Source organism: Agelaius phoeniceus, chromosome 3 (genome assembly GCF_051311805.1).
Source record: "Agelaius phoeniceus isolate bAgePho1 chromosome 3, bAgePho1.hap1, whole genome shotgun sequence".
NCBI classification, from domain to species: Eukaryota; Metazoa; Chordata; class Aves; order Passeriformes; family Icteridae; genus Agelaius; species Agelaius phoeniceus.
In genome coordinates, this window is record NC_135267.1 from 7,318,929 (window position 1) to 7,344,440 (window position 25,512).

General features: G+C 44.5%; 2 protein-coding genes across 2 annotated transcripts in view; one reads left to right on the plus strand and one right to left on the minus strand.

The window, feature by feature from the left end:
* Positions 1–24,567, plus strand: part of ATG5 (autophagy related 5) — a 122,396-nt gene extending 97,829 nt beyond the window's left edge. Inside the window, exons 9-11 of the transcript XR_013181726.1 lie at positions 3,503–3,623; positions 3,771–17,186; positions 22,846–24,567. The gene's annotated coding sequence lies outside the window, so the exon portion shown is untranslated. The remainder of the gene's footprint in view (positions 1–3,502; positions 3,624–3,770; positions 17,187–22,845) is intronic.
* Positions 872–23,829, minus strand: PRDM1 (PR/SET domain 1). The gene is made up of 6 exons (XM_054629569.2): positions 23,587–23,829; positions 16,980–17,099; positions 13,706–13,958; positions 4,878–5,986; positions 4,448–4,576; positions 872–4,034 (listed from the first exon to the last, which is right to left on the minus strand). The coding sequence occupies exons 1-6, from the start codon at positions 23,767–23,769 to the stop codon at positions 3,459–3,461; spliced, it is 2,370 nt and encodes a 789-aa protein (XP_054485544.2). The 5' UTR covers positions 23,770–23,829; the 3' UTR covers positions 872–3,458.
* Positions 24,568–25,512: the final 945 nt, after the last annotated feature.

The window sequence follows — 25,512 nt, forward strand, 5'->3', positions numbered from 1 at the left end:
TATTACAGCAATAGCTCTGTCGAATATAGGAATATAACATGCTGCATTTGGCACGTTTATGACAACAGTGCTCTGGTTTTCTTAACTCCACAGTTCGGTGTTGGCAGTATTTCAAATTCTTGAGACAGATGTTTAAATGAATTTTTTTAAGAGGACAGTGAAATACTTTTAAAACATCATACGGCGCTGAGTGTCTCAATATGTGCAGGAACGTTATTTCTTTAACATTCAGGTAGGGCAGGGCAGCACATGGCCTCTCTGGTTTAGATCTCACGGTAAATGATGGAAGTAGCAAATGTTGAATTAGCTTTCTGGGGCATCCTGGCCTGCTGTTACTCTTGGGCTGAGGTGGAGAAGGAGGGGAGGACACTTGACCTTCCCCTGGATTTAGTGCAGTGTTCACATGTCCTTTGTGAGCACTTACAACAGATCCACATTTGTTTTGAATGCAGCTCCCACCATGCTGAGACAGGACTAAGTGGTCTCACACTGACATTTTGAGTGTGTCATTGTGGTCCCGGTGGTTAGGGTTTCAGGCCAGAAATGACAATCATTTGGAAAAATGTAAATGAGAACCCTGGTCATGTATCTCTGAGGCAGATAGCATTCAAGCATTTCCATTGAAACACTGAAAATTCTTGGCTTTTTTTTTCTAAAAAAAGGTACTGGCTGAAATTGAGGAAACCTCTGTACAAAACGAAGCCAGCGTATTCAGCTCTGGGATCGATGTTTGCACCTTTCTGTGAAGGAAAATCAGAACCCACAAAGGCAGGGACAGCATTGCTGAAGACACCATCACCCTCAGTGTACCAGTGCTGGGGCCACAACCACCCAGCTGGTGCAGAGAGATTGAAGACAAGGGAAGCATCAGTAAAGCAATGAACACTTATTTTTAATTTACATTTGACAATTTGCACATAAATAATGATGTAAACCAATACGTAAACATATAATAGTTTGTTGTTCTAGCAAAGTAAAAAGCCTGTTAACTTTGGTCAGAGTCTTTCTTAGGAGAGACAAAAAAACCCCCAAAAACACTGTTGATTGTTGCTACATTCACATGTAAAACGTCTAAGGGGAGGGGGAAACAGTAAAGAGAAGTAACAATTCTTAAAGCTGATGCATATAAATTCTTGTAAATTTTGTATCAAATACAAGAAAGCACTACAGGCAATAATAGGAAAAGTGTGTGTCCAGTGACAGAGTAGTGATACTTTGGTTTATCCTACAATTAAGTACTATATTTATGAACTATTGCTACATTTAAAAGATGTCAGCCTCACAATTTGCAGGAGTGGAAATGTAATGAACTGGAGTCCTTCAAAAGCTGTGTTTGGAGATTTGTATTTCAGGATTGTTTGTTTTTTTTTAACAGAAGGCATTAAAATGAAGTTTGCTGAAAAAAAAAAGACCACCGAATCCTGAATTGTTGAGGTGGACTTCTAAAAATTTTTTTTAAGAACATAACCAGACAAAAAGGGATACATGTGGGGAGGTGTGTAATAATGCTAATAATGTTCATGTGAGTTGACTGTGCAACTCGTTAGTGGCAGGGCACAATGAGACAAGGGCCTTGTCCCACCTGACTTCCATGCTGCCCTTACTGTGATTTGTGACCACATCACGCACGGGTCATATTTGGCTTCTTCTCAAGTTCTTTCAGTTACATTTTCTGGCTGGCTGTTGACTGACCACCAGCCTCCTTCCCCCCCAGTGCAGACTGCCAGGAGAGCAGGGGACTGAAGGAGCCCTGGCCTGCAAACAGGGTAATTCCCACCAAATTCACTGAGATGCCACACGTGGATGCATGATGATGTCATTCACGTGTTTGCAAGTTCCAGCTTCACCTTCAGCTGTGTGTGTGTATTTGCAAGTGATAAATGCCTTGGTTCAACCTTCTGGTTTTGAGGTCATTGGTTATTTGCAGAACTGGGATAACATTTGATTTTCACACTTAGATGAAAAATAGGTTTTATTACATGGTTTGGCTCACAACTTAAGTGGTATAAATATATATACATATACATATATCGTATAGTGGTATAAATATATCTATAAATATACATGTATTCTTTGCTACACCTCAAACGTCACCATATCATCTTTGGGCTTAGCAAAACAAAAAGATAAAAGGATGTGCATTCTATCTTTCCCTGTGCACATTTTGGTTTCTTCTCTAAAGTAGCAAAGCATTTAGGTAAAACAGCATTGTCTGCACCACTGGACACAAGCACTGAGGTAATTGTTGTTCAACAACTTTGCAATGCCCTTTTCTTCTTTAATTAAATTAACCACAAAATGTACAAACACAAATACTGAGAAAAATCTGAGTCGTACAGGAAGGAGGAAAAAAATTTATGTGCCAGGAAAGGACTTTGTTCCCCACTTCTACCCAGGCAAAGTGGGAGAGAAAAATACAAGTAAAACTGAATCCCTTCTTTCTCAGGGAATATGACCATCTTTTTTTTTTATCCCTGGAAGGCTCTGGCCAAAAAAAACCCCCAAAAAAACTAAAAACCAGAAGAAAGAAATCTGCCCAAAGCCCCTTTTAGGCAGAATAATATTTGTGTCTTTGCTTTTAAACTGCTTTTGGAAACAAAAGAATGTAAGTGAGATTTTATTTTAGAAAAGCCACTTTAGGCTCATGTGTTCCTTTGGTCTTAAAGTTACATGATAATGTGTGGGGCTGGAGCTGTGTTCTAAAAACCTGTGGTATTGTCCATGGCAGGTCGGTGTTTGCTGTGCCACATCTGTTCCAGGGAGAGCTGCAGGTAGAAGAATCTTTCTCCTCCCCTGAAGAGAGGCAGGAGAAAAAGTTTCTTCCCTGCTTGCTGCTACTCTGGGTTGTTGGTTTGCTATTTTTTTTTTCTCCTTTTCAATTCCCAGTGGGGTGATTTGCTCATGAAAGTACACAGCATTTTTTTTCAAACCAACAGATCTAGGATTCTGTATGTCACATGTCCAACTTTGGCAATATGAAAAACCACATTTGTTTAAAAGACATTGGTACATAAAACACATTTACTGAAACCCTAATCTTAGGTTCTTAAAACAGATGTGCAGAAAAAAAATATCTACAAAGAATGGCCCATAAAACAAAAAATAAAAACATTTAAAGTAAAAATTACAATGAATTTTTCCAGTCATTGTAAACATTTTCCTAATTATTGCTTTTAGAATGATTAATTGCATAATAAATTATGAAGTACTATCATTGAAAAAATAATTATGGATAAATGATTGTCTCTTAGTAACTGGCGAGGCAATGCAGAGTCCTTTGCCCCTTTTTATGCCCTGAGAAAACAGTAACTTTGGAGTTCCTTCTTTCAGCTGAAGAGCGTAGGGAAACTACTGTAAGCCAAGATTGCTTTGCAGCATTGAAACTATGTACAAGCAACTGCTACAGGCACCCTGACTTGCCAAGTCATAAATAAAAAAAATCACTTTGCCAAAAAGTCTTAAGGGTCCATTGGTTCAATTGTTTCTTGCTTGACCTTTACAGGTAACAGAGGTAGTGGGTGACCGTGAGGCAACTTCATAACTGACATATCTGACGACTCGTAAAGGTTGCATCCTGAGGAGATAAGCCCATTTCCCAGGTTCCTCTGCAGAGAGACTTTCAGGTTAGCTCCTTCCATTTCCCTCCTGAGCATGGTCAGTATATCCTTCTCCACGATCGATGTTAAGTCGATATTGTCCTCCACTTCTTCCAGCTTGTCAGCATTGTCACTGATGTCGAACTTCTCGATCTCCTCGTTGATTCGGTTCAGGTCCTCCATGGAGCGGCCGGAGGCCGGGGCGACGGGGCAGTTGCCCTTCAGGTGGACCTGGAGGCTGCAGAAGTGAATGTAGCTCTTGTGGCAGTGGATGCATTTGTGGGGGCGTTCCCGGGTGTGGAGACGCTTGTGCAGCTTCAGGTGCACAAACTGGGTGAATTTGGCTGGGCAGAGCTTGCACTGGTAAGGCTTCTCTCCAGAGTGGAGCCGCAGGTGGGTTTTGAGATTGCTGGTGCTGCTGAACCGCTTGTGACAAACCTAATGTGGGGGGTGGCAGAGAAACAGCGAATGAGTGGGAGGCGATTTTATGGTTTAAATCACAGACACCTAGGAGGAGACGGCAGGATGAAGCAGCAGCTTTCTATATCTTCACACTTTCTCACAAAGGGAAAAAAATCCCCACCTTTTTTATTTAAATATTGCTGAATGTCATTTTGAGTGTGGCTGATGGCAAAACTCTATCAGGCAGGTGTTGCTCTAGCAGGCTGCAGGCAATCGTGCTGTCTCACAGACGCTGCTGCACCAGGGCTGGGCCCGGCTGTGGTACAGATTCTGGCCCTGAGCAGCCAAGGGTTTGTCCCTCAGCCCTCCCTGCACACTGTAGGGGGTGTGCAAAGCCCTGCCATCCCTTTGGCCTCCGAAGGAATCACCTCTCTCTCTGTGTTACATACCTGACACTCGTGGGGTTTTTCTCCCGTATGTACCAGATAGTGCTTCTGGAGGTGAGCCAGCTGCGTGAAGCCCTTATTGCAAGTCTGGCATTTAAATGGTCTCTCTCCACTGTGTACTCGGAGGTGCACCTAGGGAGAGACAAAGCAATTAACAATTTGCAGTTTCCAGTGCTACAACAAAAGTGCTTTCAGATGTTTCCTAAAGTCAGCGGAAGAGTCCCATTGCCAAAATACAATGTTATCTAGTTAATTAGGTGGCTCAGTATTAAAGCACACAACCACGCTTTCTTGCTGGGGGATACTGTATTAAGCCCAGACACATAAACGGCCTAACAAAGCAAGGGAGGCCTGACCCTGCTTTTCCTCGAAAGCCTGCAGGGAGAAACCTGAGCCTTCAAAGAAGGCTCCTGTCTTATTCTCCACTGCCTACCTTCAGATTGGAGAGCTGGCCAAAGGTCTTGGAGCAAACATTGCATTCGTACTTGATCTTCCCATTCTGCTTTTTCAGTGGGTATGGGAGGGTTTTGTAACCGGTCACATTCCTCTTACTTTTAATGAGATTCATGGCTTCTTCACCGCCGGTGGCAGCCAACACCACTGAGGTAGGTTTAGGTTGCATTATGTGTTCCGAACTGGCTGCTGTACCAGCGGTGGGGGACCCACTGGTAGGGCTGCATGGCTTGTCCTTCATGCTGGCAGCAGCGCCCGTGATAGAGAAGGCACTGTTGGGTGCTGGTATGAGGAAGTCTCTTGGATGATCAGGCTGCAGCAGTCGACGGCCTCCTTCACTGGGCAATGAGCTGGGGAGCGTGGTGGGGTTGAGCATGTGGTGGGAAAGGCTACCTCCACTGAGCAGGTTGCCATAAAGAGGGTACATCCTTGGGAAGAGATTGAAATTGTTGATGCCATTGATATTGTTCAAAGCGCTCAGGTTATTACAGCTCATATTGAATGGAGGTAACAGGAATTTGGGGTAATGGGGGTTATAGGACGGTAGAAAGGCAGGTGAGAGGTGGCCAGGAGGTGCATATCCAGGATAAGACCCCAATCCTTCTGAGCCATATGATCCGTTCAAGTAAGAGTATGGCTCTCTGTGCTCTTGGGAAGTAGGTGCCAGAGGTGAAACTGTGACCCCCGGACTACTGTGAGGGCTTGAACTTTTTAAACTTTGGTCTGGGCTGCTCCTCCCAGAAGGACTTGGTGTAGTAGATGCCTGGATGGGTGAGTGAGTGATGTAGCTCGGTCTGTCCATGCCATATGCTAAGGAAGCTTTCAGATAGTCTTCAGGAATGTGAGGTCGGATTGGGTAGACAACTCGAGGGAAGAAACACCTCTCCGGGCTATAGTTCTTATGTAAATCATCCAAGTCTTTTTCTGGAGTAACTGGTGAAATGTTGGTCTGAAAGAAGTCTTTTCCTTTAGGAGGATTGGATTCCATTTTCAGGATTTCTTTCACACTGTGCTCCTTCTTTGGGACACTTTTCTGATAAAGCTCATCTTTATCAGTGCTGTGCTGCTTTGGATTAACGTGGGTTTGTGCTGAAATACAAAGACAAGGTAACGATTATTTAGATATGCCACTGGTGCTATCTCTTTTCAAAACAGAATCTAACCCCTACAAGTTTAGTGGGAAGGAAGGGCTACTCTCAGAGATGAGCAATCATTCAACTTGCCACAAAACTAATTGTGTGAAGAAATGCCTGCTGGTATTAAGTGTTAATAAAAAGCATTGTTAATTTAAGGGATACCAACCAGTACATAGAGATCTGGATGATGATGCATTTGCAGAGTGCCAGCCTCCACTCTGCAAACTGATTTCAACTTTCTTACCCCTTGAATTTGCCTAGCTTTGCTGTTGAATGTCTCTTTAAGCAGTATTTCTAATAAATGTGGTAATGAGCATTTGTTCACAATACAGGTTTAACTGAAGGACTTTGCAGAACACAAGCTCCCAGAAATGTTCCTCAGTAAAATAACAAGGCATGACAAATCGGGTTTTGCCAAACCGCAGCAGTCACTTCACCAGCCAGTTCAATTACTTACAGTACCAAAAAAACCATGGCTGGCTAGGATGAAAGCCTTCTTCAAAGAGAAGGTATTCTCCATCAGTAAACAGATCATTACTCATTAAATATACTGCTTAGGAACATCTACAACAAAGCAGACTATTTACTGCAGATTTCTGTGGCATTCAGTCTATGCAAAACTCCTCTGCTTACAGCTGTATTTTATAAAAAAAATGCTGAAGCAAAGCAAAAGAAAGCAAGACTGGTTGGCTCCAGCTTAAGTTGAAATGTGCTTTAAAAAAAAAAAAGGGGAAAGAAATATGTATTTAGAAGGACATAGAAGCTAGCATACATTCATCTCAGGTCAGCACATACTCTATTTATTTGTATTCAAAGACCTTGCTATCTGGACATAATACAACCTTAACAGCACACTGAAGATGACTTCAGTAAAAAAACAAATCTGCCTTTACCTTTGTTACATAATCTTGATTACTTGTAAGATATTTTATTATTGGGGGGGGGAACTAAGAAGGTTTCATAATCATAGTTAGTGCAAGGCTTTCCATCAGGAGGTACAAGCCAACACCAGTAGGCACGTGACTCAAGAACACTGCAGTCCTTTAGAAACGTTTCTGCTCCTGTGACTGACTGTTCTTACTTCACTGTCTGAGGTGAGAAACAGTTATTTCTGATTTTTGGAGGATCATCTGAACCAAGTGAGGAACATGAGAACAGGCAATGACCACGCTGCTTTGAACACAGATTCTTTGCTTCACTATTCACTACCCTGATGGAATCTATCATTTGGCAACATTACCCTATAAGGCAAAGAAAGCCATTTATTAAACTTATCCAAGAAAACAGCTGCCTGCAAAACATGCTCCTACTTACAACAACCCACTTTACAGTAGCATCCGTTTTGAAATGGCATTAGACTAGTAACAAGCAAATTTAGTTTGAGATTTTTGAGTAGTTTGGATATTTTCAAGCTCCAATGAAATGCAATTGAACACAGTTAGGTTCAATTAAAATATTTATCATAAAACTTTAAAGTGTTGTACAGCAAGCATATGCACACATAAGCACACAGATAGCTTCCCAATTACTTCTCTTAGTGTCCAAAGTTTAATGCAGAGCTGTATCAAAAATAAAGTAATAACATGTTGTGTTTTCCAGTTTTAAAAAACATTTACTTTCTTTGGCAATTTTGTCTGTACTCCTGGACTGATAACTCATTTTCTAAACGTCAGCCAGATTTTGGGGCATAGCACAGAGGTCCTACTAGGTTCAAGAAGCTTCAAAATGGCACTGTAAGTAATATTATCTCTATCTTCTTATCAGCTGCCTTTCACCACAGCAGTGTTTCAGAGCAAACATTCCTGGTGACACTATCAGCATCGGGAAGTATCAAGACCAGGCAGTACTGAAACCTGGACAGGGGGGTGGGAGGCAGGACTTGTGAAGCCTTGCAGCAGGAAAAATAAATAAATACCACCTTATCAGGCCCGTATCAGTTTCTCAGTGGGGTCTGTCAAGCAGGAAGTTCAAATTGACACTTTTCTCTTTTAAAGAAAAAAACCCAGGGGGAGGGGAAGAGGAAGGAGAAATGCTGGTGGTGCTGGAAAAGTGATAGAGAAACTGGGGCCTCTTCAGCTGGAGAAAGAGCTCCCACTGTCACAAGGTTAAACATGAGGGTGGGGATGTACGTGCCTTATGTGCAGGAGCAAGCCCAGGAGTGACAGAAAGGAAGCTCATGCAGAGATCGTAACTTTCTTTGTGCAACAATCCCATGCTCTCTCTTGACTGACTACAGATAATTGCTCTTTTCTTCCCTTCTGAATTTTCCCAGTAAAGCTGTCCCTCCTACTAATTTCCATGTGTAGACAGAAGTTATGATATTTAAAGATATTTTTTCAAGTCTAACTGTGACAGCTCTCTTTAGTTTGCAAGCTATCTTTGGTCCATAAATCCCCTCTTGGCTTTTTCCCTTATTACCTGAGCACACGGGACATGTGGGAACACCAGAGAGACCAAAACATAAACAAGTGTGTCAGCACTGTGTAAAATAAGAGAAGGTAATGTCCAGGGCCAAGGAGAGGTTCTTCAGTTTTATACTGAAGGTGTATTTAAACCAGGGCTGAAACTGATTGAGAGGTTTACAACCCTTCTTGCTGCTCTTAAAGGAGCCATACTTCAAAGTTAAAGAGATATATTTCTTATAAATGGAATTTTTTTTTTGAACTTGTGATCTTCAATTTAAGTTTTTACCAATCAGAATGTCTCCCATTCACTCTTGAAATGCATTTCTCCCCCCCACCCCCATATACACACACATACATATACAGTAAATATAGGCACATACTCCTCCAAGATCTGTCTAGTTTCTGTGGTCAGAGGGACACACAGAAAAGAGATTCACAACAAAACAAGAATGAAGCAGCTGCATTTCTAAGTTACTGATCTGAGGGTGATGGTGGGGGGTGGAAGAAAGGAAAAAACCCCAGACATGCCTCTTGAGGATCCTGACACGTCTAACTGAGGTCAACAGATTATTTGCTCAGATCTGAGAGCAGTGAGTGCATGCAAGAGGAAAAGGGACAAAACTCCTGTTACTTTTAAGTATTGATAAAACTTGGGTGAAGGAGTTGCCTGAAGTTACTCCAGTGTGGGTGTTCCAGCTACAGACTGCTGCAGAGCTATAGACTTTGCTCTCAGTTCCTGTGCTCTGAGCTGTAGCCTGAGAAACATTTCATAAAAACAATGATCTGTTCTTTTCTAAAAACTTGAAAAACGGTTGTAGGCAGACAGTAATTGCAACAGTAATTTCAGGAGTAAGATGGTACTGAACACTTCGAGTGGTAGAGCTTAATTATGCCGATTCACATTTTCGATCTAAATTAAGCACTTCTTTTGCTAGTAGAAAGAGAACCTCGAAGTTGTGAAGCTGGCAAAACAAAGACTGTTTCCACTCAAAATGAGAACAGAGACCAACATTCAGAAGTACAAAATTTGATCATCTGTTTTCTAAATGTGTCCATGGCAGTGTGACATGCCTTTGAAAACCTTTTGCTCAGAGAAGGTCTTTCTGGGAGCCTTCAAATAATTCTCAATATTAAGACAACTTCAGTCCTCAAATTCTGATTTTGTGAAGACAACTTCTCATATCATTTAAAAATCATTTTCCTGAGCCCTTTTGAACATTCCAGGAGGCATTTTTTTAAGCAAGTGCAGATGTTTCCTCTCAACCCAAACAGAAAAGCTTCAAAACCAGAAAGTGAAACTGTCCATAAACAAAAGGGAAAGCGAGCGACAGGGCTGAGCTAACGGCCAGCATGTCAGGGCCAGCAGGAAGAAGAGAAGAATAAATCGCATTTAAGAAAAAAGCATTACAAAGTTAATCTTCATAGAACTGGAAACATTTTAAATAATGTCTTTTTGAACCTGTTAACAAAACAAAAAGATTGCCAAATATTTTGTAAATATGCAAATTATCTTCCCCCAGCTTGAACTTTTTTCTAAAGCTTGACCAAAAGATGTCACCTGCCTGTACTTGACTGAGGAGACAAACATGACATGAGCAGCAGGAAGTTGCATCATATGATTGCAATATATGAACATTATTATCAAATAGTCATGTCCTGAGTCAATGCAATTGTTTGGATTTTGTTGGGTTTTTCTTGTTTGGTTTTGGTTTGGTTTTTTTTTTTACTGTTACCCTCTCCACCCCTTCATCCTAAAATAATCCTCCCATGTTGAGGTAAGAATGAAATTCTAAACCATTTGGAACCACCAAAGCAAATTTCCTCAGTGTTTGCTAAATAAAATATCACAGACTAAAAGACAATCTGAAGGAGCAGTTGAATGAGCTTAGGCACATTTAACAAATTACTGAAAATTTATTTTTAGCAGAATACAGAAATCTTGTGCCACCATACTTAAAACTATTTACTGGACAATGGCACCATCTGAAGGTGACATCTCCAATCCTGACAGAAAACATTAGAGACCTCAAAAGAGACAGGAAGGGAATGACATTTGAGTTTCCAGCACTGGGATAATGTGGAGTCTCACCTCTACCACTATTGTGCAATTCCTTGCAGGCACTTCAACATCCATTTGAAGTTACGTAGCTCCACTTGGAGCTAATCATGGCTGTGAAGGTAGGTGTGTGCTCCAGCGTCTGAAGGACTGGGTCAAAGGCCCCAGTTCAGGAAAACACAGAGGACAGGGTTAAACCCACAACTAAGTACATGCCTAATTGCTGTCTTGCATCTGGATGCTTTCCTTCTGCGGCACAAATGAGCTAATGCTGGGGAAGTTACCTTTAATTTGAAAGTTTGCTGTTACACAGGCAAGTAGATGTTACATGTGGGTGTGTAAATACACTTATGCTCTAAAGTGGTAGTTCTCTCATTTTTGAGGCCACTAATTACAGGAAATAAAGCCAGAGAAATTCCCTGATACATTTTTCCCCGGAGGCCCATCCTGCTCTGGTGCTTAAAGAGGAGCTAAGGTGCTGAACTCTAAGGCTGTGATCCCCAAACCCTTGAGGCACTTAAAGCAGCTGCCTGTATTTTAAGTTGGCAAGACTGGAAGGTCTCTGTAGGTGTGTGTCCCAGCTGGCCTCTCCTGTGCTGGGCAGCCAGCCAACGTAAGACTCTTCCAAAGCCTCCCACAGGCACCAGTGTGCACTGCACACCAAGACACAGCTAAGGGAGAGATCTGGGTGCAACACACCATGGCCACTGGCTGCCTCCTGCCCACACCAGCATGTATCCCATGGGAGGAGACCCTGACTTCAGCTTGCCTCTTGGGACCTGTACCCCAACTTTCCCTCCCTCCTTCTCAGTGGGTGCCAAAACCAGCAGCCACAGGCTGGGAGAGGTGGTGATGCACCCCTGCTCTTCTGAGGGAAGCCATACCACTTCAAACACCAAATTATTAGCAATCCGTTTGGCTGGAGAGGACTTTCCTGACTTCCTAGCAGGTTGGGGGGGAGGAGGGGGTCCCCCTCAAGCAAGGCTGTGTTCAGATGTCTTGCTAAGCCAAAGTCCCACATCTGTAGCAGGTACGGGGTGCCAGAGAACTGGGGACAAACTCCTGCACTTTACTCATGGATGAATGCAGTGCCAGGGTACCTTGGCCAGCCTTTGTGACAGAGAGAGGCTGGAGAGGCAGCACGATGCTCTCTAATTTTAGATTTAACAAGTGGCCTGGGAGAAAGGAGCAGAAGAAAGCTAAACAGTGCTGGCATTCACAGTAAACTCATCTGGTTCCAGTACTAATGCTGGAAAAACCACCCCTGCTTGCACCATTGCTACAGGGACTTTGGCAAATAAAGATCTTTGGGAGACTTTTGGATTTTTCCTCCACACTTTTCAAAAGGCTAACTTTAGAAAACCTCAATCCTTATGGTACCTGTAGGGTTTTTGGCCCATCTGCAGGCTTTAGGCCTGATTGTGTTGCTCACAAGAATGAGGGGAGAAGAAAAAAAAAGTGAAAAGTTTTTCTCATTTTCTGAATTGCTATTTTCTTTAGGTGGAAGGAACTAACATAAAATTTCTAAATGGTTTAAATGTAATTATCTTAAAAAAGGGAAAAATGTCTATTCAAACTCAGTAGCTGGAAATACTGCAAACATTAAGGCTGAACTACAAAATTGTGGCTCAGGTTTCCATTTCTTTAAATCCTTATACTGAGCCTACTACTTTTACTGAAATCAGTTATTCTGCCAAGTCCAGACACTCCTAGTTTTGACCTGATTAAGAGTAACCAGACACAGTAAGAAACACTTTACAAATACATTAACTGCTACTTCTGCAAGGAAGCCCAAGGTGCCAGCAGATGCAGGAAACTGAACCCGTGTTTGTGTATCCTCCTAGCTAGTGACCAAATGTGCCTGACTAGATTTTAGCAAACTCCTCATCCACCAGAGCCCTACATGCTGCTCTCTCATCTCACCTGCAGGTCCCACTGAAAAGCCAACAGCTCATTATATCAGGAAATAAAACTGCACAGAGAGTGGTGAAATGACATATGTGCAAAGATGACAGACTCAGTGAGACAGTTTCTGAATAGAGAATATAGCTGCATAAGACATTCCCTCCCTCTCTTCCCTCTGTCATTAGGAGACAAGTTTTCTTCTGTTAATTTGTAGGGAAGGACAAAAAGCTAGTGAAAGGGTGACACCCACAGAGTATAGATGTACTTTTGATTAATCTGAATGTGTGATACAAGTTTTATAATATGGGATGACAGTTCTAATGATCCTCAAGTAACATTGCTATTTTATAACCCATTCCTTGTTGCCAAATAACTGTAAATAGTTCTTTTTATTAAAAAAAACCAACCAAACAAACAACAAAACTGCTTGCAGTTTTTCCTTCAAGTTTCAATGTAGTCGCTGGCAGAAGGACAAAAGAATACTCTGCTTTAAGAGCAGCAGCAGGGGAAGTAGCCTAAAAGTCCACTGAGAAGTCAGCAAGAATCTTTTCTTCTCTAGAAGGGGCTCTGGGTGAGGTGTCAGGCAGTGATTAAGCGAGAAGTAAAGCACCAAGGCTGGAAATAATCAGAAACCACAGAGGAACACAAACTCCTGGAAACACCTCTTCCCTCTGCTACCAATGCTAGTATTTTTGAACAGAAAATGAAAGCTGCAATAAAAAGTCAAGAAATGGGGACAAAGTACACTGAGCTCAAAACACAAGTAACCAGATGAGAAGACCACAGGAGGTTTGCTCCCACAAGATAAGTAAGGGTAGATGCAAGGCTCAAAGTGCATTATGCAGTAAACACGTATTTTGTCAGACACCTAGACAGAGTCATGGCACATTGCCACTTCCTGGTACAGTGAGGGCAGCCCTTTGGGAGCATGAGTGGACAGCCTTTAGTATATGCTACCAAAGCAGACTTTTGCTCAACACACCGTGAGATCTGAAATTGCACAGTCTGAGAGAGAGCCAACAGCGATGGTTAGGAAGACAGAGGTCAGGTTGTCTGTCCAGAATTTCACCAGATAAGACTCAGATTGTAAACAAACAACTACTCAGATTTTATAATCTCTTTCCATTTGAACAGGCACAGGGAACTCATTCTCTTGTGTTGGGTTTTTTAATTCCCCTTTTCCACTCCAAGCTACCTCCTGTGACACAACAGATGATGCAGCTGTGTAATTATACAACTTATTATTAGATTGTATAGGCAGAAGAGACATTACTAGCATTCCTTGTTTATACTGTAATCCACTTACTGAGGTTCATCATTGTCAGCTCTCTGGAGGGGGGATAGTGCAGCCTCTCTGCAAAGTCTCGGCAATACCACACAAGCAGCTCTTGGTTGGCAGGGATGGGCTTGATGGTATAGAAGTAGATGTTCATTCCATTCTGACAAGCAGCCAAGTTCTGCTCCTGAACAGAGTAGCCAGGGTTTACATAACGCATCCAGTTGCTCTTGTCCTCGTTAAATCCATCAATGAAGTGGTGAAGTTCACCACTTGAATAGATCTGGAATAGAGAGGAAGTGCTTGTGAATATATATACATATATATAGGCACAATATGCAACATGTAGGCACAGAGTCCAGAGGGGAAAAGTGATAAGCTCCCTTTTTTTTTTTTTTTAAGACGAAGTAAGAGTTCAAGCTGTGTTCCTGCCTTTCCAACAATGACATCCTCTGAGTTAAGAAGGTCTTTAAAGGCAAGTCCACAGTCACCTTTTCCATTTAATCTTAGCTAGTTTTGGAAAACAAGACCCAAAATCTGAAATGCAGAGTACTCTCTCTGTGTGAACAGTCTACCTTAGAGCCCTTTTCCTGGTGCTCTGATCAACAAGTAGGTGATGCTGATGAGGGCAGGTCTGAGTGCATGCTTGCATTAATGCTTTGAGTCACCTGTGTATAAGACTGACTGGCTGTGCTATGTCAGAGTTCTCGCCTCTTTCTATGGCCTCTGTACTTGCAGTTTCCTACCACCTCCACCCAAAGGTTTAAACTATGCAAACATTCTCCACCCCCCAGAGTCCTAAAGCAACACTTGCTCATAGTTGAACTGTAACCCTTTTGTAGGCAGGCTGGGCGAGGCAAAGATGAAATTCACCTGCCATAACTGAAGGAAGACCTGACCAGGGGTTAGCCCATGAGATGTCATTTTTCCTACCAAGGGACATGTTCTGACTTGTCCACAGAGGGGCAAGAAAACGTGAATCTGAAAACTGCTCAGCAGTTTCAGGGGAAAGAAGTTCCCATCACTGACAGAAGCTACTTTCTCTTGAAATAATAAGAGAATTATTTAAAAAAAGGGAAAAAATCAAGAGAAATCCAGGAAACATGCTTGTAAAAACACACTGCTTACTCTCAAGGGGAGCTAGCTCCATGCTGGATGAAATGGGGTTCCTGGTTTTCTGAAAACAGATGACCAGGCAAAAGCCAGACCTTGAAGTGGGAGCAGCTCGCACCAGCAACGCACCTCGCTGAGCAGGAAATGCCTTTCCAAAGGGGAGACAGAGCTTATCTGGCGGAGAAAACCCTCCGCGGGGTGTTCCTGCCCGTGTGCCCCCAGCACTGTCTCCGCACCTCTCCGGCCAGCCGGGACCCTCCCGTGTCCCCAGAGCCCGGCGGGCAGAGAAGGGAGGCGGCCTGGCCCTTTAACGCGGGCCGTAAACACCAGAATCACTTTCTTTAAGAGTAACTTCCTGTAAACTGAGAAGGGGGAAATACATGTGGCCTCATCAAAGCAGCTTGCGAGAGATTTTGCGGTGTGTTTGTTATGAGAAAATGGAAGGGAGCCGGGCGAGTTGTGCTGCATCAAGAGGAGCCTCCGCGTTTCTCTGCTCACCCCGGCTCGCAAACTTCCAGGAACGCGGGGCTCTGGCGCTTGACGCCTGCCACCACTTCCCAAACCAGCTCTCCACCGCTCCCACGTCGGGGCCACAGCCCCGGCTCCCCGGCAGAGGCAGCCCCCAGCTCCCACCTATTCTGGGGAAGGCGCGCCCAGATGTGCTGAGTCACGGAGCGCTTCCCAGAAGTGACGCGGGCCCGGCCGGCCCCGCTCCCCTGGCGCGGGCAGCGGCCCCGGGCGCCCAGCAGATGTTCCCGCTCCTGCCAGCGAGCCCAGGATGCCTTTAATAACATGTGGGAAGTTATCTCCCACAATTTCCTTTGCATATGCAAGGCTGTGTCAGACCCCTAGGAAGGAATTCATTTTCAGTGCAGCAGTCTGCCTTGAACGAATCAAGAGATTGTAACAGGGACTTTGATGATGCCTAGGTGGCTCCCAGGATATTATTTCTGAGGATCCCTCCACATTAAGGCTTAAAATCACATCATAAGAATGATGTCACGTTTCTCAGTGCAATATAGGAATGAAGTCCTGCAAGATAGCTATCAGCCCCTCTTCCCTGTGTCAGCCTCCTGATCTCTTCCTAGACTGGACACAAGCTCCCAAAAAGTTCAACGAAAAGAAACATTTTGTGGCCTTGTTAATGTGAAAACAGTTGCCTGCTCGGTAAAAACACTCATGCAAATAACTGCCTGTGCAATGCTGTATTACATCGTACAAGGACGATCTGAGAAAACCAAAATGATTCAATTAGGTAGGAAGAAAGGGGTGTGGGGAATGCTGGTGCATGCCCTGGGTTTCACCTGGATATGAGGTTGGGATATTACTAAGGCAGGCAGGCACCTGAGTGCAGAGGCTTGGACACAGTCCCAAATCCACGGATTTAGACACAACCTACATGGCTAGAAGGCAGCAAAACAAATCCATGGAATGAGATGGGGCTGAAGGAATGTTCTCTAACAATTAATAATGTGTCTGTAAGGAAAATGAGGATTATGTCAACTGATAAACTGGAAGCATATTCCACAGCACAGACTGCCCACACCAAAACACATTGGCTGCTGCTTTCTTCCAGCTTATACTATGGAGTACAAATTAGGCACCACCTCTGGTGTTTGTCTCTTTTCCCTTTGCTGAGATTCATGAGCTGGTTTTTTAACAATTCTGAGGAGGCCTAGAAAGATTTATGAATTGAATGATACATGCTGAAGACTACCACCACTGTGTTATGGCAGCTCTATACAAGAAGCAGGAAGAAATGTCAGAAAATGTATCATAATTCCAGAGTGAAAGTTTATGCAGTACTTTAACAGCTTCTTCGTGGTGGGAAAAATCAAGGATGTGATACTTGCATAAATCAGAATCACTTTCCACTGTGAAGAAATGCAAAATAACCTGCCCTACAGCAAGCAGCAGAACTATTTCTCTACAGAATCAGCACAGATACATTTTGGAAGAACGAGCCAGGAAGGGCTGTGCATCTCCACTGCTCTCTCCACCCACACAGTTCCTACATCCAAGACAGCCAGGCTTTTAACTCAGCTTAATTCACCCACTGGCCCTGTTTGTGCCTGGCCACATAGAGAGGCTGTCCCCTGCATCACACAGCAGGAAGTGACCCAGCTTCTCAGCCATACTCATTTAGTGATCTGCTCACTGCAACAACGGGGTGCTGTTTTTTCCTACTTACCCGCCAAAAGTATTTTCTGTTTGCATTCTTGGGAACCGTATCACTGGTATAGATCTCTCCCACCAGGGGTCCAAAGCGTGTTCCTTTTGGGATGTACTCTTTGCTTATCACTCCAGTGACCTACAAGAAGAGCAGCACAGGATCAGTCCATTGCCAGGAGAAAATGAGAAGTCTCCCTCTTCTCCCCTGTCCCCCAAATGTAACAAGGTAAAGCAAACAATGCAGCGAATTTTCTGTGACAGGTCAGCAAAACAGAAATGAATAAATGAACAATCGTGTTGGTTACAATATGAACAGGTTTTTTAGGTACTAGCATTTTCCTAAGACATATGGAAGCTGATGATGAATACCACCTTAAAAATGTGCTTTTTGGAAATACAAGAAGAAACAGTAAGCAAAATGTACAGAGACTGTCAAATATCTTCAGAAGTTATTCTTCCCTATCAAAGGCAACCCCTAAAAGTCTAGTTCCAGCAAACAAAAATATGCAATATCTATCAATCACTTCACTGCTACAGAGCTTGCTTTTCTAATAAGTTAGGAACTGGAATGACTGCTCTTCCAGATCAAAATGAAACCACCCTCCACCCCCCTCCATTCTTTGGTCTATACCCGCCCTGATAGCTAAAAGGAGAACACACAAAAAAAAAGACAACCCTCAGTTCTCTTACGAGCATACAGTGGCATACAAAACAGAATATGAAATGGCTCTGGGACATGTACTCACAGGTCACTTTCTTGTACAAAAAGGAATCATCAGTTCTGGTAACATATATTTTAAGTGGGTTTGGTCAGAAAAGGTGTAAGGATTTTGAAGAAAATGCTCCACTATGCTAGGTCTAAGAAATGTACTCTGGTTGTTCAGCTTCCTTCTTGACAGTAATTATACCAAAAAAAGTCACTGACCACAAATCAGGAAGCAATTCATCATTATTCAGAAGAACGTGCCTTGGAGTAACCCTTTGCAAAACACTGCTGAGTTATTGGTTTTGTCTCTCTGTTTCTCACCAATCTTCTTAAATTTAATGTATCTAAACAATGTTAGAAAACCAACAATTTTGTAAACCAAAAACCCCAAGCCTTTGCAAGATTGATCTTGCTGCTCAGATAGTAGAAAAAAAGGAAGGTAAAAAGCCCATTAATTTGGTATTAAAACCAAATATATTATAAACTCTCATAGGAAAATGTATTAAACATCTTTCCACTTGTCTTGCCACACATCTTGCTACTTGTCTTTCTGCTCACCAGGATTTCAGAACAAGACAGAAACACCAGAAGTAGTTGAGGAAGACTGAGAACTGGGATTACTGCTGTCTGTACCCCACAAGGAATCAATGTCCTTACCAAAGCAGATTAGCACTCCTCAGACCCTACAGATAGCTCACTTCAGTGAGCTTTTCTATTTCTTTTAACAGTCCTTCTCAGCAAAGGATGGTAAAAACCCTGGACTATATGTAGACAGTGCTTCACAAATTAGCTAAGCCTTCTGATTTTCTCATGCTACATTTTCTTACATTTTGTGATCCTTAATGCATAAGTGAGAGGCAGACAGAGGAATCCTTGCCTGTATACTGGTCAAGATTAAAAATCCCAGCAAAAAATGAACACCTAGCATAATTTCCTGTTAAATGTCAAAATAAAGGGGCCAAATAACAGCCATGGATTCAAGGAATCACCTGGAAACAGATTGCTGGGTGTTCGTGGTGGCTGTTTGTACTCGTTTGCATTTTAACATGTGTTTTCAGCACACTACAAAGAAAAAAAAATTAAAACATCAACAGCAGAGGTAGTTAAATGATCTATTGATCTGTGCATCTGGACTGAAGAGAGAGAAGAGGGACTTCCAGAAATTTTCTTACACCTACCATATGCTGAAACAAGCTCAGTGGCTCAGTTTTATTTTTGTCTTGCTTGTACATGTCTCATAGAGAGCTGAAAAAGGCAGATGTTCTTCTCATTTTCCCTATATATCTTAATTTACATCCATCTGCCCTCTCAAGCAAAGTTCACAACCAAGCTACAAGCACACCCTACCAGTTTTACTGCATGATAGCTTGAGATTTTTCATGGTTTTAAAAATATCTTGGCCTTAATTAAAACGACTTTAATGAAATTCTCAGAATCTCTAGAAATCACTCCTTGAACCAGTCAACTTGAAACACTCTCTGACACAGCAGATACTTTTTGATATCCACTTTATAGACAGCGCTAGTGTTCAGCTGTGCCAGGGGAGAAGCAAAGATGATTTCTCAGCCTGTACCCATCAGAACTTGGCAGAAGGTTCCGCACATCTGCCTGTGCCAACACTGAAGTTTTGCTAAACCGGGCTTTAAAGCTGTCCAGATGACTTTTAGCTGACGGTGGCTCTCAGGTCAGCAATTCTCGGACTCCACTGTTCCCTCCCAAGCTCAGCTGCTAGGATCGATGAGGGCCACCCTGCAGGAGAAGGCCGCTAAGGCAGCCCCCGTGCCGCAGCCAGAAGGGGCTCCTGCCCCGCCGCAGCTCAGCGGGTGCGGCTTAAGAAGAGGCCAGGAAGCCGGGAGCTGCCGAGGGCTGGCAGACAGGACAGCGGCGCAGCTCCGGGTGCGGAGCCGGGGCTGAGCGGCCCCCGGGCTGCCGGAGGCTGTGCCAGAGCGGCACTTCGGAGCTGTGTCCGCCAGGTGTCCTCCAGCGCGCCGCTCCGCCCGCCGGGGAGCCCTTCCCGGGAGCCGCGGGGCGCGGGCGCTCCCCAGGAGCGGCGGAGCCCTTCAGCCCTTCAGCCGCCGCCCGGGCGCTGCCGGGTCCGCACCTCGCCTCACGGCTGCTTCCCCCCTCGTTCCTCTCCACACGCCCTTACCCCTTCTCCCTTCAGAGCTCCCAGCGCTCCGCCGCGTCCCTCCTCTCCCTAGTACAACAGCATTTCCAGCAGGAAGGTGCAGCCCGGCCTCAGCCGGAGCCCGCTTGCCCGAGCGGGCCGGCTGCGAGCGGCGCCCGGGCGCGGCGGCGCGGCCCGGCCCGGCGGGGGGAGGCCGGGGCCGGCGGCAGCCCGGGACCGACCGCGGCCCTGGAACTGACCAGGGTCCTAATGCGGCGCCGGGGGCCCGCCCGGCCCGCTCAGCACATCCCGGCCTGCCCGCGGCCCCCGGTCGTGAGGCGGCTGCGCTCCGGTCCCAAATCTGATCTGAGATGGCGCTTTGGAAGATCAGCGCTCCTTGCATCTTTGTTTGGGGAGAGGGCACTGAAGTACAACAACGACTCCTGCTCATTCTGCAAGGGGATGGTATTTTGCAATAGGACCACTAAACTGCTTTAAAAAACCAAAACACCAAACAAAACTCTCATTGGCTTCACTGAAACAGCAGCATTCTCCACACGCAAACAGGGCAGGCCGTTATGTGTCCTGAATTAATACTGATTTTAATTTTTTTTTAGCTACTAGTTCTATAGTTATGTATTTTTTACCCCTTTGTTCAGTGACCAGTTTTCTAAAACTTATGCCACAAAATAGAATGCTTTCAGATGGCTTCCTCGGCAACCACATAAAAATAAATAAAAGCAATAGGGGAGAGCAAGTGTCTGAGGTCAGTGAGGCACAGTTCATTACAGCTCCAAATCATTCCTTTCACCAAAATCACTGATTCAGGGTCTGTCTCTAAGAAATGGCCTTATCAGAGATATGCAACAGTAATGGGTGGTTTGCCAAGATATGTTTTCCTCTGTCAAAACTCACACACCAGGATGAGATACTAGTAATATTCAAGATAGCAGAGTAACTCATTTTATATCAAGAAAGGCTGTTTGGGCTTTAAGCACCAAGACCAAAGGGAAGATTATTGAAAAAAATTTTTTTAAATGTCTGCATGAAAAAATCATTCACATATGGCCTTCCAGAGCATAAGCCCGACACCACATTTCATCATTTTTTGACAATTGCCCAAACTGGGGGAAAGGATAAATAATTCACATACAAATAAATAAATAAATGACTTCATATAAATCTAACAGCCTAAAATATTATGAGCAGTAGTAATTCATTTTTTTAAAGGCTGACACATTCTGTGAACTCACAGCAAAAAATGTGTTCTTCAGAAAAGTCCCTGATCAAGATCCAAGAATAAACAAGAGTATGATGACGTGTCATGGGCTCCCTTGCAAATTGCATAAACCTTTAAAGAGGAGCTCCACAAAGCATGCAAGGAGAAGATATAGAAAAAGCAGCCCTCCCCTAACAGCAGCGGCCGTACTTCCTCCCTCCCTAAGCAGGCATGCAGTACTTTTCCTGCTCCAGCCAGAGATACAATACCAATCATGACAGAACTAGGATTTAATGATCTAATCATGACAGTATCAGCATTTCACAAGCAATATATTATAAATGCTTTTTTGACAATAAACTGACTCAGCATTTTAGACTCTCAACCAGATGAAACCATAGCTTTCCCCAAAGTTAACAATGAAGACAGCTCACATCTGAAACCCACTGGCAAACACGCACGTATGCATCCCTCAAAGTCTTACCTCATCCTTTTGCAAGTGAAAAAAACCCACTCTCCTGAGCTGTCAGGACTCCAGTGGTTTTCCATGAGGTCAAAACCAGAATCAGGCTCCCTCACTGACCCACAAACACCAACACGCAAAAGCAACACATGTAGCCAGTCCTGACCTCACTAAACAAAATCAAACTTGGAAGGCAGACAGAAGAAGAATATAGTGTTGCATGTCAGAAGTTCCTAGCACACAAGCAGATTATGCCATTTACAACTACTTCACCCTGCAGACGAGTAGCAAATGAGACCTGTCTGTACATTCTCCAGAATGCAGCCTTCACAGAAGGTGGGCAAAAGAGCCCAATCATATCGGCCCTTCCTTGCAGAGCTACCTTAAAGATAGTCAGGGCTTAAAAGCTCCTATTGCTCCTTAGGGTAGGTGCAATTCAGCACAGAAGAAAGACCGGGGGGAGCTTTGGAGAACAAAAGGAGGATGTCCTATATTCAGACTCCCACTAGCAGGGAGCTGCACGGGTCACATTTTACAAGAAAGAACCAGCAATCTTTCAACAACTTCTCTCTCCCCCCACCTCTTATACAGAGATGGCAGCAATCCTCCTGATTCACTGACCTGAGCCAGGGCATAAGGAAATTACACCTTGGTGTTTCCAAACACAGTGTTGGGAATTTTGAAAGCTCTCTGGATGTCTCCAGCCACAGCAGCAGGACTCTACAGGGGCAGAGGGAGCAAGCAGCCTCAGCAGCCAATCAGTCATCAGCCGGCGGCCAAGGACCGACCCGAGCTGTCACACTGCAATGCATCCTTCAATCAGAAATCCTCCTGTAACCCATGGCAGAGTCTCACCTTTATTTCCCTCTTCACACCAAACTAAGACCTATCTAGCAATGCGATAACACAAAACCAGGTTTCACACTTTTTTCTGGAGCATGACCTTTCTCTGCCAAGGTTCTGCAGGGCAGGGCAGGGCAAGATGGGAAGAGAAGAGTGATTTTAAGGAGAATTTAGCTTTAACCTCTTACCAAATGAGCTTGGCACTCTATTAGGCACTGCCAAGCTAAATTCCACAGTGTCAACACCCTTCAGCTGGGGGTCTGGCCCTATTTCTATACACAGGATTAAACAAGTACCTGCTCTGGAAGGAAATATTTGATAGGCATGGATGAGTGTACCTCTTCTTTTCAGCTCTGTGGTCAGTATGTTTAGCCCAAGCAGAAGCACAGGTAATAGTTGCTATACCACAAGTCTCAGCACAGGGAGAAATGAAGGGTTGTCCCCTGGGTTGTTACGCTACTGAACATCACACCTAGCTATAATAGCTACTCTATACGAAGGAGTAAACACAAAACCAAATTGCTCATCCAGGCTTGTTTCTTTCCAGCCCTTCTGAAACAACAACAAAGAATGTACCCACTCCAGGGACAAGGATGGAACAGACTCGCACGGCTAGCTACCGGTGAAGATACTGTCCCAGATAAACAAAAGTTAATTTAAGCTACGACCACACTTCTGTCAAGCTCACTACAGTTCTACCATTACTTCCTTAACCGACATGCCAGAGTTTTTAAGAATTTAGGAAGTTGGGAATAGAACAACCTCACGAAAAGAATAAAGCAATTTCATAACCAAAGGGAAAACAAAAAGAAATAATTAAACACATTTCCAGGAATTTGTTTTTTTTTTTTTCCCTTTACTTTTTTAAAGCTATTTATTGGACAACCGAGGCACTTTAATCTCTGAGCCAGAGGCAATGAATGGTCCTGGCAAACAGCAGCCTAGAAATTGGCACAAAGAACTACCCCACAGTTTAAATATGCTTATTCAGATGCTGTTCAAATTGTGTGAAAATTTAACTGTTTGCGAATTGGTACAGAACCAGTTTCAGGGATAGGTTGGCTACAATTTTCAGTGAAAATATTACACAACAGATGACCAACACACAGTTTCTTAAAAGAGTTATTAGGGTCGCATATGAAAGGCTAGCGGGCAGCATTTGTTGTTGTTGGTAGGGTGTGTGTGTGTGTGTATGCTAAAGAATCAAAGACAGGGTGAGCACACACTTTCCAAAGCGCTGTGATTTGGCTTGTCTGACTCCAACCTTCCCCAGAGCACTGCCGCTTACCTCTTTGCAGTTAGATGCATATTTGAAAGTCAAGTTCCTTGGCAAGGAAGCCTCTGCCTGAGTTAGGGTGCCTCCATCGGCACTGGGATCCAGCGGATGATCATTTACAATATATGTGCACTTCTCTTCAAAATCAGCCTCTGTCCACAGAGTCATGTCAGCATCCTCCATGTCCATTTTCATTGTCCACTCTCTCCCTTTCACCAGATTCTTGAAACTCACAGCGTCCGAGCTACACTGTGTAGCAGCCTGGAAAAAAAGAAAACAGCCTTTAATCCTCATTGTCCTTCAGTGTTGTGGTTTCCGTTGATACAGTGTGACTAATACAGTAGTCTGTGACACTTTAAAAGCGTATGCAGGATAGTTGGTACAGTTGAGTAATAGCCAAAAAGCAGTGTAAACGAAGCTGCTCTGACTGAAGCAGCACTTTAAAATGCCAGTCTCGGTAGTAATGAGGGAACAAAAACAAAGAGGAGAAAATCCCTAGGCTGTGACAACCACTTTACCTTTTTCAGACCCTTTCCTTAATGCTTCAGAGAGAAAATAATATTCTGTGCTGAAGAAAATGTGGGGTCATGGCCGTGAGACCACTTAGTCGCCTGTGGAAAAGCTGCCTCAGAAAAGTGTCACACAAACAAGGAGAGGAAGAGGAAAGGAACTGCTGTCTGCGTCTGAATGAAGCTAAAAATGGAAAGCGCATGTTGGAAGAGCGGAACCCAGCCTTGCCTCTTCCAAATGGGGAAGCCTGAACTTTCCCACCGGCTTTCAACACACAAACAACTTTCAAAACAACCTGCCCCCCCCCCCCCCCCGCCTCCTCCTGACGTCCCCTTATCCTTTGGCATGGAAGGCTGAGAAAGCCGACATCCTGCCAGCATCACTGTAGCAGCAGCAGCCCTGTACAAAGCACTACAACATGTTCCTGGGGGTCAAAGCAGAAAAGGAGCATGGGAAATAAATAAAATAAATATTTTTTAAAAATTTATTCTATCCCTTTTGATTTCGATGGTACGTCCTAGAATTAGTATCCCAAAACAGTGGATATGAGCCTAGCAGAATAGTTTCAGCAAGTCCTTCAGCCCCTCTGTCTGTTGAGGACAGAAGCACTGTTATCTAACCTATCCTCGGACATATATTATGGTCGGGCTCTTTCCATAAGGTTCACGAGGAACCAAAATCTGTGCCTTCGCCGGTGGCTGAGAATAAGGCTCAATCCGGCGTAAAATCCCTTCATTTTTCCTTTTTGGATGCGCAGCTACTATGAAATTCACACCCCTACTCCGGGAAAAACGAAACACGAAGACTGAAAGCGCACGATTTTCCGAGAAAGAGGTTAAGGGCTGACTGACTGTGGGTTCGGGGGAGACCCCCGAGACGGGCTCCCCCGGGAGGCACAGCCCGAAGAGGCTGAGGCGGGGGTCGCGGCAATACACAGCCCCCCCGCGGCCGCCGCCGCCTCCGGACCGGCCCCGTGCCCCGTCCTGACCGCGGTCGAGGCGAGCAGTGCGACAGTGCCGGACCCTCGGCGTTGGAGGGGAAGAGGGGATGAACAGCGAAATTCGGGCCAGGGCTATGACAGCTGCTCAGCGGAGCGAAAGGGTTAATGCCGATCAGAGGAGCGCTCCCGATCCGGGAGAGGCGACGAGGAAACTTTTCCTCCGTCCCGCGGGCGCCGGGACGGGCGAGAAGCAAGAGCCGGGGAGGTGGAGACGGGGCTGGAAGAGGGGACGGCATCGCGCTCCTTACCGGGGCAGAGTCCGCGCGCGTTTCCACACCGAAGCCCACCGGCGGCGGCAAACCTGGCTCATTTCTACAGAGTAAACATTTCTCCTTCCTTCCAGCGGCCGGGTCCCCGGGAGACTGACTCACACCTCCAGCCGCCGCTCCCCTCCCGCTCCTCCCTCCCCCGGCTGTCACAGGTGCTGC